Source organism: Mya arenaria, chromosome 8 (genome assembly GCF_026914265.1).
Source record: "Mya arenaria isolate MELC-2E11 chromosome 8, ASM2691426v1".
Lineage (NCBI taxonomy): Eukaryota > Metazoa > Mollusca > Bivalvia > Myida > Myidae > Mya > Mya arenaria.
The window spans coordinates 46512950-46525085 of NC_069129.1; the positions used below are offsets into that span (position 1 = coordinate 46512950).

General features: G+C 32.9%; 1 protein-coding gene across 1 annotated transcript in view; it reads left to right on the forward strand.

Moving 5' to 3' along the window:
- The window catches only part of LOC128244755 (hemicentin-1-like), a 50345-nt gene that overhangs the window by 11722 nt on the left and 26487 nt on the right, over positions 1–12136 (forward strand). Inside the window, exon 3 of the mRNA XM_052962815.1 lies at positions 7578–7913. Within this exon, the coding sequence (XP_052818775.1) occupies positions 7578–7913 (336 nt within the window). The remainder of the gene's footprint in view (positions 1–7577; positions 7914–12136) is intronic.

Here is a 12136-nt window from a genome sequence, read left to right on the forward strand (position 1 = left end):
GAAAGTGGCATACACATATATTTTCGTCAAGTTACGCTTCTAAAGGAATTATAATGTTGGGGAGAGGGTTTTGTTGTTGGACGTATTTTAAACAACCAACATTGTAACGAGATAATGACGAAAAAAATAGATGTGGAGGATATACATCCTACTTAGCTGGTTGTGGGATTGTGAATAAAACTATGGATTGGGATGGTGCGGGAGGAGGTTACTATTCTAACAACCAGAAATGTTATCTGACCGCATGGACGTTATTTAAATTAATATCAATACTACTTTTTACTATTTTGATAATATGATGTAGTTTATTGTGGACGAAAACTACGAAAACAATCTCAAACATGACGACATCATTTGAAATAAAACATATATCGTTACTAGTAAGCATTCTTCTTATAGACGGAATATAAACGATCGTATACATTTTTTATTCAAATTCTTCTAGGTTCTAAATGTATGAAATTCATGAATGGAACTGCATTGTAGCGTATTTCCTTAACACGTTGAATAAAAATGTGTTTTAAATGAAAACACATGACATATTTTTTTATCTGTAACAATAAAGTCTGTAGCTCTGGCTTTAACGATTGTAGAGTCATTTCATTTTTTTAACAAATGACGAGTGGTGGCATTCTTTTTAAAGCTTGTCTGATATTTTGTAGTAATATTTGAGATATTATTATCAATGTTTTTACTTTTTCTTTTAAAAGGGATGCAAATATGTATTAGCTAAACCTGATAACCGAAGGTTTCTTATGTCAAAATATTTATTCATGTACACTATTCTCATTTCAAGCAATAAATTAAAGTCAACAGATCTAATTGCTGTCCTGCGGATCTGGTGGAAATTTCTCGAACTGCCACTTGAGGTAGTCTATTACGGTATGATAGACATAAAAAATTACAGGTTAAATTGCTCTGTCAAATAATTGGTACCTAGACATTGTGAAAATTAGTATTTAGTTAGTCATAAAATATGCACTAACCCAAACTTAGTCTGACATTCTGTTGATATTTTCACACAATTATAAAAGAGTACAGCATATATCATTACCCTAGCAAACATAAAGGTGTGCCGGTTACATAAGCTGGCTACAGGTTCAAACTTGTGTCATATCGGTCTGCAGGCGGTGACAGTATCCGCCTTTTCACTGTCACAAATAATTGATTAAGGTTTTATGAAACCTATACTGTAACACTCAAATTATATAATGTTATCATATCTGTCTATATTGCATTGAGATAAGCAAACATTTTAAAGTATATGTTTAGTTTGTTAGTTGAACATTTTTACTTTTATTTAATTTATAGTCAAAGAAAGTTAATTAAGACGTTTTCAAAAGACCTATGGCAGCCAGTAGTGTATGTTTTATTTCTTAACATGAAATATTACTCTGTTCTGAACTGAGTGTATTCATCTGGTCAGAACAGAATGTATTCCCTTTAGTTTACATAATTATGCATTATGAAACTTTATATATATATTTGCTATTTGTCTTTTAAATAGAAATCACGAAGGTCAGTATGAAAATTCATATGATTTAAAAATCGGATAACGACTATCCATATTTTGCTAAATGGATGAAAACTGTCATATCCAACCAAAGTCGGCAATCACTTGTTTGTTAAAGGTAATCTTGTGACTTTAGCAAATTTCTCAAAATTTATTATGTAATTTATATCAGGAGTATACGGCCTCATTTCAATTTAGAAGAAAGACAACTAATGGCATGTTTTGTTCTTGATGGTGGTATCATTCACGTCCTCTGAAATATTTTAGAAATGGGTTTTCTTAACGTCAACTGAAATATTTTAGAAATGGGTTCAGAATTTTTGAGAAATGGATATATTTAACGTCATTTCAATTATTGGAGAGATGGTTATTATTCACCGCATTTGAAACATTTGTGAAATAGGTAATCTTCACGTCATTTGAAATGTTTGAGAAATGGGTATTCATCATTGTTTATAAGCTTTTCTTATTTGTTTTCTGAAGCATTGAATGCATATAAATGATGTTATTCGTTGCAAGATATTCTTGAATACATAACTTTTAACGAAAGCATTGACATGGATGCAACATGACTGAAAAAGATTTAGAACCGATTTCCTACAAATGGATACAAATTATAGAAATATGCTTGAGATTTCGCAAGGTGTGCATTAAGAGACTTGGAGAGACTTGTAATTTTATGATGACCTTGGGTAGTCTTGGAGTGCTATTGTAGTCTTTGAATGTCCTTGAGAGGTCCTATAGCGTGCTTGTGTAGTAGACAGGTTGTCATTGTGTAGTCATGGGGTGTCCTTGGGTAGTCCTTGGATATCCTTGTATGTCTTGGGTATTATTTGGTGCTATTTGGTAGTCATAGAACAGTTTATTTAAATTGTGATTGGTGTGTACTCTGGTAGTAATGGATTGTGTTTGAGTAGTCCTGTGGTGTCATTATGTTACTAGTAGTCTTAGTTGTCTAGTCCTGGGACGTCCTTGGTTGAACTGGTATCATTTAATGCCATTGGTTAATCCGAGGATATTACCAGATTGTCCTTGCTTTCAAATAACATTGGGAAGACATTGTGTTTCATTGGTTAGTCATCGTGTGACCTTTGGTAACCCTGGGCTGGGGTGTTTTTTAGAAGTCCTGTTGAGTCCGTGGGAATTTTCTTTGTGTCTTTCTGAAGTCTTTGTGTGTCAATGATTTGCCATGTGGGGCCTTGTATATTCCTGGTGTGTCCATGGGTAGTACTTTGTAGTCATTAGGCAGTTCATGTTAGTCATTGGTTTATCATGGGATGTCCTTGTGTAGTCATTTTGTAGTGCTTTGTGACCATGGGCAATTCTAGTTGTTACACTTGTTTAGTTTTAAGGGGGTTCATGGGTAGTCAATGAAACGTCTGGTGTGTCCTTTGGTAGTTCTAGGGTGTCCTAGGATGTATGTCATTACCAAATTTGACCACGATTACAGGAAGCATTAATATTTTCTAGTGTAAGCAATGTTATTTTCAATTTTTCACTTGAAATGAAATTATACTAAATTTCATCAAAAGAAACCATTTTACTAAACGCCATTCACATTAATGAAATATGTGACCAGTTTTCACACTGTTGAATTAGATGTTTTGAAAATTTGACATAATAATAAATTACCCGTTCACTTTCAATCAAAATTGGGCTGCAACGGTGGTCTCTTAAATTTGCAATGTTCTAGTTCCAATATTAACTAGTCAACTTTATTAATACCACTTGGCCCAAAATAATTTAATGAAAGGCCCAAGTCTTATAGTCGTGGACATGCTATAATAATCAAATAGTAAACAGCAGTCAACCTTCGAACGAAATTTCTCAGGTGAATAAAATCGATAGTCAGGAGAACAATTTGTAATGTTTCAAACATAAACTGTTCTTAAGAATAATTAAAATCCTACGCTTTGAAGCCTAATTCAATTGTCCAATCGCATGTTTACATTTGGCTCTTGATGATAATGTCAATATGTTAACATTTAATTTGATATAACCTAAAATATCTATATAATACCGAATGTTTACTGGCACTTTACAATTGTATCGTACTTGTTTGATCAGACATGTCAACAGAATTGGTACAACAGTAACAGTACAACTATTTCACAGCTATTAGTATTTTTGATTGGCTCCACCACTTACTGCTTATTTTAATTTCATTCTGCTGAGCAATAACCACAGTTAAATTAAAATGATATATTTCATTCTGAATTCATCGGCCATTTTTAACGAAAACAAACTCGGATGTATGCTGGAACATCAGATGAAGTAGTTCGTATTTTTTTATATTAATAATTAAAAGTAATGTTTAAGCTTGTATTCTTGAATTTAGTTTAAATAAATTGCCAGTGAAGTGTACTTTGCAAACATAATTAAGATTCCCAAGAGTTAAGTTCGTAATTTTAACTGCTAAAATTAATTACTACACAATGTGGTTGCAGTGGACTTAAACATACCGACTTCTGAATATGAAAACCGTCCAAATACATCCGAGGTTGTTTTCGATAAAAATGGACGAGGAGGTCCGAATGGATCAATTTATTCATACTCTTTTAATTTTGAAAGAATAAATCATGAATTAAAAAACAATAAATAAATTTGGCCGAACGTGAGAAACTTTAGTGGCAGAGTCTTCTATCGTGTGCTTGCAGTCCTTTTTTATACCAGAGCTGAGTAAACAGAACATTTGTTTTCGTCGGGTAATTCCGTCGGCAAAAACGAGCACCTGAAAGCAAAATTCGGCCTCTCTTAGTAACAGTTAAGGAAAGAAAACTTTTTTACAATGTAATACTAATTAATTGTAGTGTTTGTAACCGTTTAAAAAAGTTATGATTAAAGATTATTTTAAGTTGTTAGTGAAAAGCCTGCTTGACAAGTACGGTGTTGCGAAATTATGATTTTACATCATCATACACAATTTATTACGTAAATTTCATCAGTTACCTTTTACATTATTACATTTTATAGTTTTACAAGCTTAACTTTATGTAAATCATGAATCATAAATGTTTGACAGGGACATTTCGTCAAGTAATATCAACTCCTTCATTTATTTTAAGTGGTGATAAAGGCCGCTATTTATTGTCGATTTTAATTAATAAACGTATTGTTGGTTTTTTGCATAATTAAGTAACATCAAACGAAGGCAAACTGTCTCCAAAGCTTAATTAATGGTATTTAGCCATTTCAATGACTTAAATAATATGCAAATCGACATGTTACATAAGCTAGTTAAACCAATTTTTATTGATGGATATGAAATATGGGGATTTGGAAACTTGGAGTTATTGGAAAAGGCACAGCTTAAATTTGAAGCACATTTTAAGCCTTCGCTCCTCAATACTAAATGCCATGGTGCATGCTGAGACTGGAGTATTTCCTATTCAAACTAACATAGAACAACGGATGATTAAATGTTGGGCACACCAACTGCGACAATAAAAATATAGATACAAAACTTTACAATGCAATGCATTGTCTTTATGACGACCTTCAAAATAACGGTACTCAAAATAAATGCATCTAGATAAATAACATTATAAACATGCTAATAAAAACAGGCATGTATGGAATTTGGTTATCACATACATTTAGTAACTGTTGATGGCTAATCTTCTCAATACTACGAAAGTCAAAATATTTTTTATAAATAATGGTACAGTACATTAAACTCGTCTACAAGTTTCAAATTGCTTAAAACAAAGTCTGAAATTTAAAAAAAAAACACAATTTAATAACTCTTATGACATAAACAAAATGGGGTAATGCAAAATTTCGAACGAGAAATCACGAATTACTGGACACTGGACGAGGGAGTAATATCTCATGGGAGAATAGAAAATGCACTCGTTTGCAATAGTACGAAAGGTGACGAATACCACTATATAATGAAATTTCTTGTTTTTTTTTAACCTGATAAAAACATTAATAAAACCTGTATTTTGTGTCACACCAAGTTATGTTAAATTCCTGAAACTCTTGACATGTACGAATGGAAATGATTTCAGGAAACTATCAATATTTGTTTAACACATTTTAACACCATTTACCACTTAGTCTTAAAATCTGTTTTATATGTAAACGTATATCACTTGTTTCTTGGGTGAATTATAATTGCAAAATTCTCCCATGCTATATACTAATAGGTCATATATACATTCTCTACCGGAAAATTTTGATTATTGGCATAATGTTGATTTTTCAGTTTTAGAATGAGTCATCTTAGCTATAATTCTAAACATTGATAATTGTAATTATATTTGTAATTTGACAGAATTCGATACTCAAAGTATTACTTCTTTCATACAACGTTAAAATCAATGTATGCTTTGTTTTCATATCTGAATTCATTATGTGCTTGCACATGGCCTATTTATGGGATAACCAATATTTCAATGGAACGAAACAATTTTAATCATTAAGAATCAATCAAAAACTTTCTAACCAGTTTAAACAAATTTTGACATCTTATGTTAATTATTTCTCCAAATGTTTTAATTATAGACTGTTCACGTTAACGCTTCGTTATGTATGATGCTTTGACAATGTTCCTGATTTTTATTTGCATGATTCGATACAATTTAGAATGTGTTATCATCATCACCCATATGGCTAAATATTGAACATAACGATAGGAAAAGTCATCTCTGTCAATCAAACGATGTCGGTGACGAATTTCATTATCTTTTTAATGTGCTTACTTATTGATGCAGAAATGACTAATATCGTATATTAAATGTGATAACTATAACAGAAAAGTATTTTAAAAATCATTTAAGAATAAAACAAATGTAAAGATATTAATAGATATAGAAATGTTTTAAGATTATTCTGGATATTTTAGAAAAAAAACAAGCTTAATAAGCACTGAACTCAATTTTACTGTACAAAACAAAATCTATAAAAAATGTTATAAGTGTTAGTCTTATTTAAATCAAAAAGAAATATCATATTGTATTTTTTTTTTGTATCTACACAGATTGCCCTTTTTTATTTTTTTTTGCATTTTAATTTGATATAAATCTCGTTTCACATATAATGTATGTGCATAGTGTACAAGAATCTTTGATCTTTGAACAGTAATTATAATAGCCTATTGAATATTGAAAGTTATCTATTGATATAAATGCAAGTAAAAAATAAAACTTCGAAGGCAAAATTAAGATGTTAAAATCAAAACTTAGATATTCGAAGTTGTAAGACATTCAAATACTGTACTGCATGATTGCCACTATAATTCTAGATTCCATTAAATTATAATATTGTCCAAAAATGGATTGTGAATACTATGCCTTTTCCACTGTAAAAAGTATACACATATTAAAAAGCAATAATTGTTTAACCGCATTTTTTGAGAAACATATCTATTTTATAATTATTCCCATTGTTACATAATAAAATATATTTTACGCCAAGCGTTTCACTTGACTTGACTTCTAGGTATCTCTAAAATTGTTTTCCCGTTTGAAAAGTCAAGTTAACCACAAACTGTTACTTTTTTTATATGTTAATGTGTTTGGTGCGGTAAGTGTTTCTTTTGAAGTCCATCCTGTGCTTTACTATCAAAATGCATTAATATTCTAGTTACCACCAACTTCACAATAATCAGCGCTTATTACTTAATGTTTCTATCTATTTCCATTGAGCGATCTATTTCAAATTATTCCCATCTATTCCATTCTCTTTTTCAACCGCTCAACGATCCTTCTTGTGGCTACAAATGGATATTTTGTCAGTCCGCTTTTTCGCTTAACATGAACAAACATAAATTCACTCAAAGGATCAAAACAGTTTTTATCTTCACTTTGGTAACTTAAGACATAAATCAGTACTATGCACTATGGTCAGCTTCACTAACGTTATACAAACACAATATTTTAATATTGATCAATGCAGGGAAGCATTTTCAAAATAATCGATACACGTTCATCTACCGGCAGTGTAAACACGTATGTTTCGGTTATTGTCCATATTGTTTATCTAAATGTATCTATAATAACACCTTTGTGTCTTTGCATACACTTAATACATTCTTTCAGGCTCAATTTTCTACTTGCAGTCGGCATATCGTCTGTGTCTGTGGTGTCTCCGGTGGGCGGGTCTGTCTCCGTTGTTCAGAACACATCACGACAATTCCAATGTGAAACTTCGACTGGTAACCCTCGCGCAACGGTAGAGTGGTACAAGGATAATGGTACTCCGGATGATAGGACCGATGATTCTCAGATCAGCACTGGCAGTACTACAGAATCACAAACAAGTGGCAAACTGCTGTTGACAGTCGGTAAACTAACGATGACAGTACAAAGCTCCGACCAAGGAGTAGGAGTGTACTGTAGGGCAAACAACATTGGAACCTGGAAATATTCATCTAGCGTTACAATTGATGTCCAATGTGAGTACCAAATACCTTAAAGGTTGTTTACGCTGGGCAAACAACGGCGAAACTTAAAATTATTCATCAGGATCTACACTGGATATTCAATATGGGCATCAACCGACTTAAGTATATACTCGGCTATGAAATGTCTTTCGACATGGTACATAAATAATACTATATGGAGATTTTCTGAAGTCTCATATTTTCCTTTATAATTTTGCGTGAATTATATTTTAGCCAGCAACTCTGCTATCAAATCAAACATGATTTATCGTAAGGGATTAAATGTTTGTATTCCTCATCAGCACATATGGATAAGACATGCAAAGTCTCAAAAAAGCCATTATTGTGTTAATATTCAAACACAGTCCAAATTAAAGTACACGCTAATCGAACTTATGACGAAAACAAGCTCACCTAACATATTGAAAACAAACAATCTTAAGAATAACGGTCACCAATCCTTGTATTTATAACGTCGAAGTACGAAATATTGCATTCATCATATTGATGACACAGACGTCATGTAAATGATTAACGTCGCATTTCAGATTTGGAGTGTCTGTTTCTTATTTTCATGATCAAAATCGTGTTTGTTAAATAAAACGTATTCAATAAATGACCTCACAACCATGAAAACATCTTAAAAGTGGCGAATAACGTCTATTGATTGTCCTTTACAGTTTATTGGAAATTCCCAGTGTCTATTTTGGACCAATGCGGGGAACACATCGACAACGCGAAATATATTCGACCAGTTGTAAGGATTCCTGGAATTCCGACAACGTTGAAAATATTCGACACACAATAATTTGGAAATCGTCCTTTTAAGTGAAAAGTAATTTTACTACAACTTCTAAAATATTCATTATGATTATGGAATATTTGTATATTCGATCGAAACAAATACTAAATATTCGAATATCAATTATGCCATTCGTTTGCATCCCTTCATAAAACCCTGTTGTACTATCTCTCCAGATTGTTACAATTGCTATGTCTTGCGCCTGCCAGCGGATATCTTTTGTCTTTTTTTGTGGAATCATTATACTAAGACTATCATGTTCATGTCTAAGCATATCACCTTGATACTTTATCATAATTTACGAAAAAACTATTAACAGTAAAATTTATTTTCACCAAAACACCAACACAGCTGTTAATGGTCTATCAAATTCATTGTTACATGTTTATTTATATTTGATGTAATGAAGCTTACAACTTAAAGATGTTTAAGGTATCACTCTAAAGATGTTTGATACTAAGTATTTTGTAGTTGTGACTGGTTACTTTTCTCCATGAAATTATTGTTACACAGTGGAGCTACTGATATGATTCATGGTACACATTATCTCTATAATGTGTAGCATTGGTAGTAGTATGGTGTAGTATGTAATGTTTTAGTCATAACCTACGTGTTTTAGAGTCAAAGCCATTGTAAATATTTATTTCACACTCAGGGCTATAGGTGACATTTGGCGTTATTTTCTTCCACAGCTTTAGAGGTTGAAATGAAACTTGATACATGTGCACATGTTGGTAATGTAGTGAATGTACTTCAAGAAGCGTTAAATTCGGTTTTCGTCCGCGTCAAATCATTAAGTACTTAAATGTTCAATTTGATTTAAATTTCATTTAAATGCATTACAAAAGTTTTCGATGTAAACTTTTTGTAACAATCGAAGAAGTATTAGGTTGATTTTGGTTTATATGATCTCTGTATGGATATATTTACAAAAAATGAACACATACTCTCTTAAATGTCCCAAACTCAGCATGCCACTGCCATGCACGAATAGAGTATAATTAACATGTGTAACCCGAATTCCTCTTAAAACTTAGGGGCCGACATACGAAAAGGGTTCAAAATTCATAGTTAATATTATTGTAAAGTAAACTCTTCCACCCGTTTCATCAACAGTGCATGTGTTACAAATGAAACTAACAATTATTGTGCAAAAACAGTTGTCTGTACCTCAAATAAGTTAAATCAGTTTTATTGTCATTTTACCATTGAATGCAAGTTTATATTCCAATTAAAAATTTTAATATATAGAATAAGATATCATTAAAACATGTATAACTATAGAGTTCTGATCAGTACGCAAGCTATGCCGGCATCGGATCAGTGACCAATAACATTTGCAACATTAAGATGATAAAGGCTCAATTTTGCCAGAGCCATTTGTATGTAACGTATGAATTCAAATTGTTAAATATAGCGGTTATATAGTGAAACAAACAGATGATGCCTTCGCAATTCAATAAAATTTATAACGATAACGGCAGCCAATATGAGACCTCAAAACAATATCTTAAGAAAACTGGTAAAGTTCCTTCGAAACCTACGTTTCGACCAAAACCATCATGGAGGTCATATGGTGGAGAAAAGGTATCAGAGCCATCACAACGGGTACAGTCAGACAGAGCAGACGTTTACGCCGTGGTGCCAACTCCACTCTGCGTAATAATAATAACCACAACATTCATAAGGGGGTCTTTGGGGTCAATGTGGATTTGGGGTAGGACATGCTACCGTGAGTTTGATATTAGCCCAGGGTACAGGGCATAACGGGCAATATGCGTGCCAACAGGGACAATGGAGCCAGAACAGAAACAGAATCAACAGACAATAGATATAATCGTGATTCTGGATGACCTAGGGTGGAGCAAAGATAAGGAATCTGATTTTATTTCACGAGAATAATGTATTTCAACTAATACCGTTTTTGATGGAAAGAAATTTCTGTATGTAAAACGGTAGAAATTTTGTTACCCATGATTATGCTTTTTTATCCGTCAAGGGTTGTCCAGTCTTTGACTACTTTTTACGGAGTCCTAAAAGTCTAGATCAACCGTCCACAAAGTAGCATACAATAACAGAGGTACAGTTCTACTGATCTGATACTTTCTTGGCGGTCTGATCTACTTAAATGTGAAACAGAATTAGTGTAATGAAATCGTTATTATCCCCAGCCGAGTCGAAGATTTCGGGGGGGGGGGGATATTGTTTTGTCCGACCGTTATTCCGTCCGTCCGTCCTTGAGTCCGTCCGTCCCTCCGTCCGTCCGGTGCAATTTCTTGGTAGGCATTGATCAGAAAATGTTTAATCTTGGTCAGAATGTACCCCTTGATCAAATCTCAACCACTTGTAAAAGTCATAAGGGGTCAAAAACTAGGTCACTAGATCAAATCTTTGAACATTCTTTGAAACTTATTAGAGGCATTATACATGGCCAAATATTCATGAAACCTAATCAGATTGTTTTCCTTGATGAACTCTTGGTCGTAAATAAAACTGGGTCACATATGATCGAAAAATTAGGTCACTGGGTCCGGAATGGTAATGATAAGTCGATTCATTTTCAAACTTGGTCATGATGTACCCCTTGATGACATATGGACCGCCTGTAAAAGTGGGGCACATGGGGCCAAAAATTTGGTCACTAGGTCAAATCTTTCAAAAATCTTGTCCGAAACAACTTTTTTGGTGGAAATCTTTAAAACACATTAGTGGCATTTATGTATGATCAAATATTCATGAAACTTGATAAGAATGTTTTCCTTGATGAACTCTTGGACATGTTTTAAACTGGGTCACATTTGTAAAAAATAGGTCACTATGTCAAATCTTTCAAAAATCTTGTCCGAAACTATTTTATGGTGGAGATTGGTTGGATTATGTTCAAACATTGTCATAATGTTCTCTTGGGTTAAAGTTCGACTGCATTCTAAAAGTGGGTCATATGGGTCAAAACAACGCAAATAGGTCAAATCTTAGAAAATATATTGGGAACTCACTAGAGGCAATCATAAATTTATGAAACTTAATCAGACTGTTTTCCTTGATTGTTGTTGAATAGTTCGAAACTGGGTCACATGGGGTCAGAAACCAGGTCAGTAGGTGAAAACTTTGAAAAATTGTGTCACGAACTAAACATTGGTATTGAATAGTCAGTTATGTTCAAATTTCGTCAGAATGTTTGCCTTGATAAAATCTTACAAGAGTTTTAAAATTGGTCATATGGGGTCAAACACTTGGTCACTAGGTCATATCTTACAGAAATCTTGGAAAAACTCTAGAGGCAATACATCTGCTCTAATTTCCATGAAACTTAATCAGAATGTTTGAAATCTCGATGAAATCTTGGAATAGTTTGAAACTAGTAGGTCATGTGGGGTCAAAAAATGAGGTCACTGGGTCAAACTTTAAAAAAATTGTGGACACTCTAGAGGCT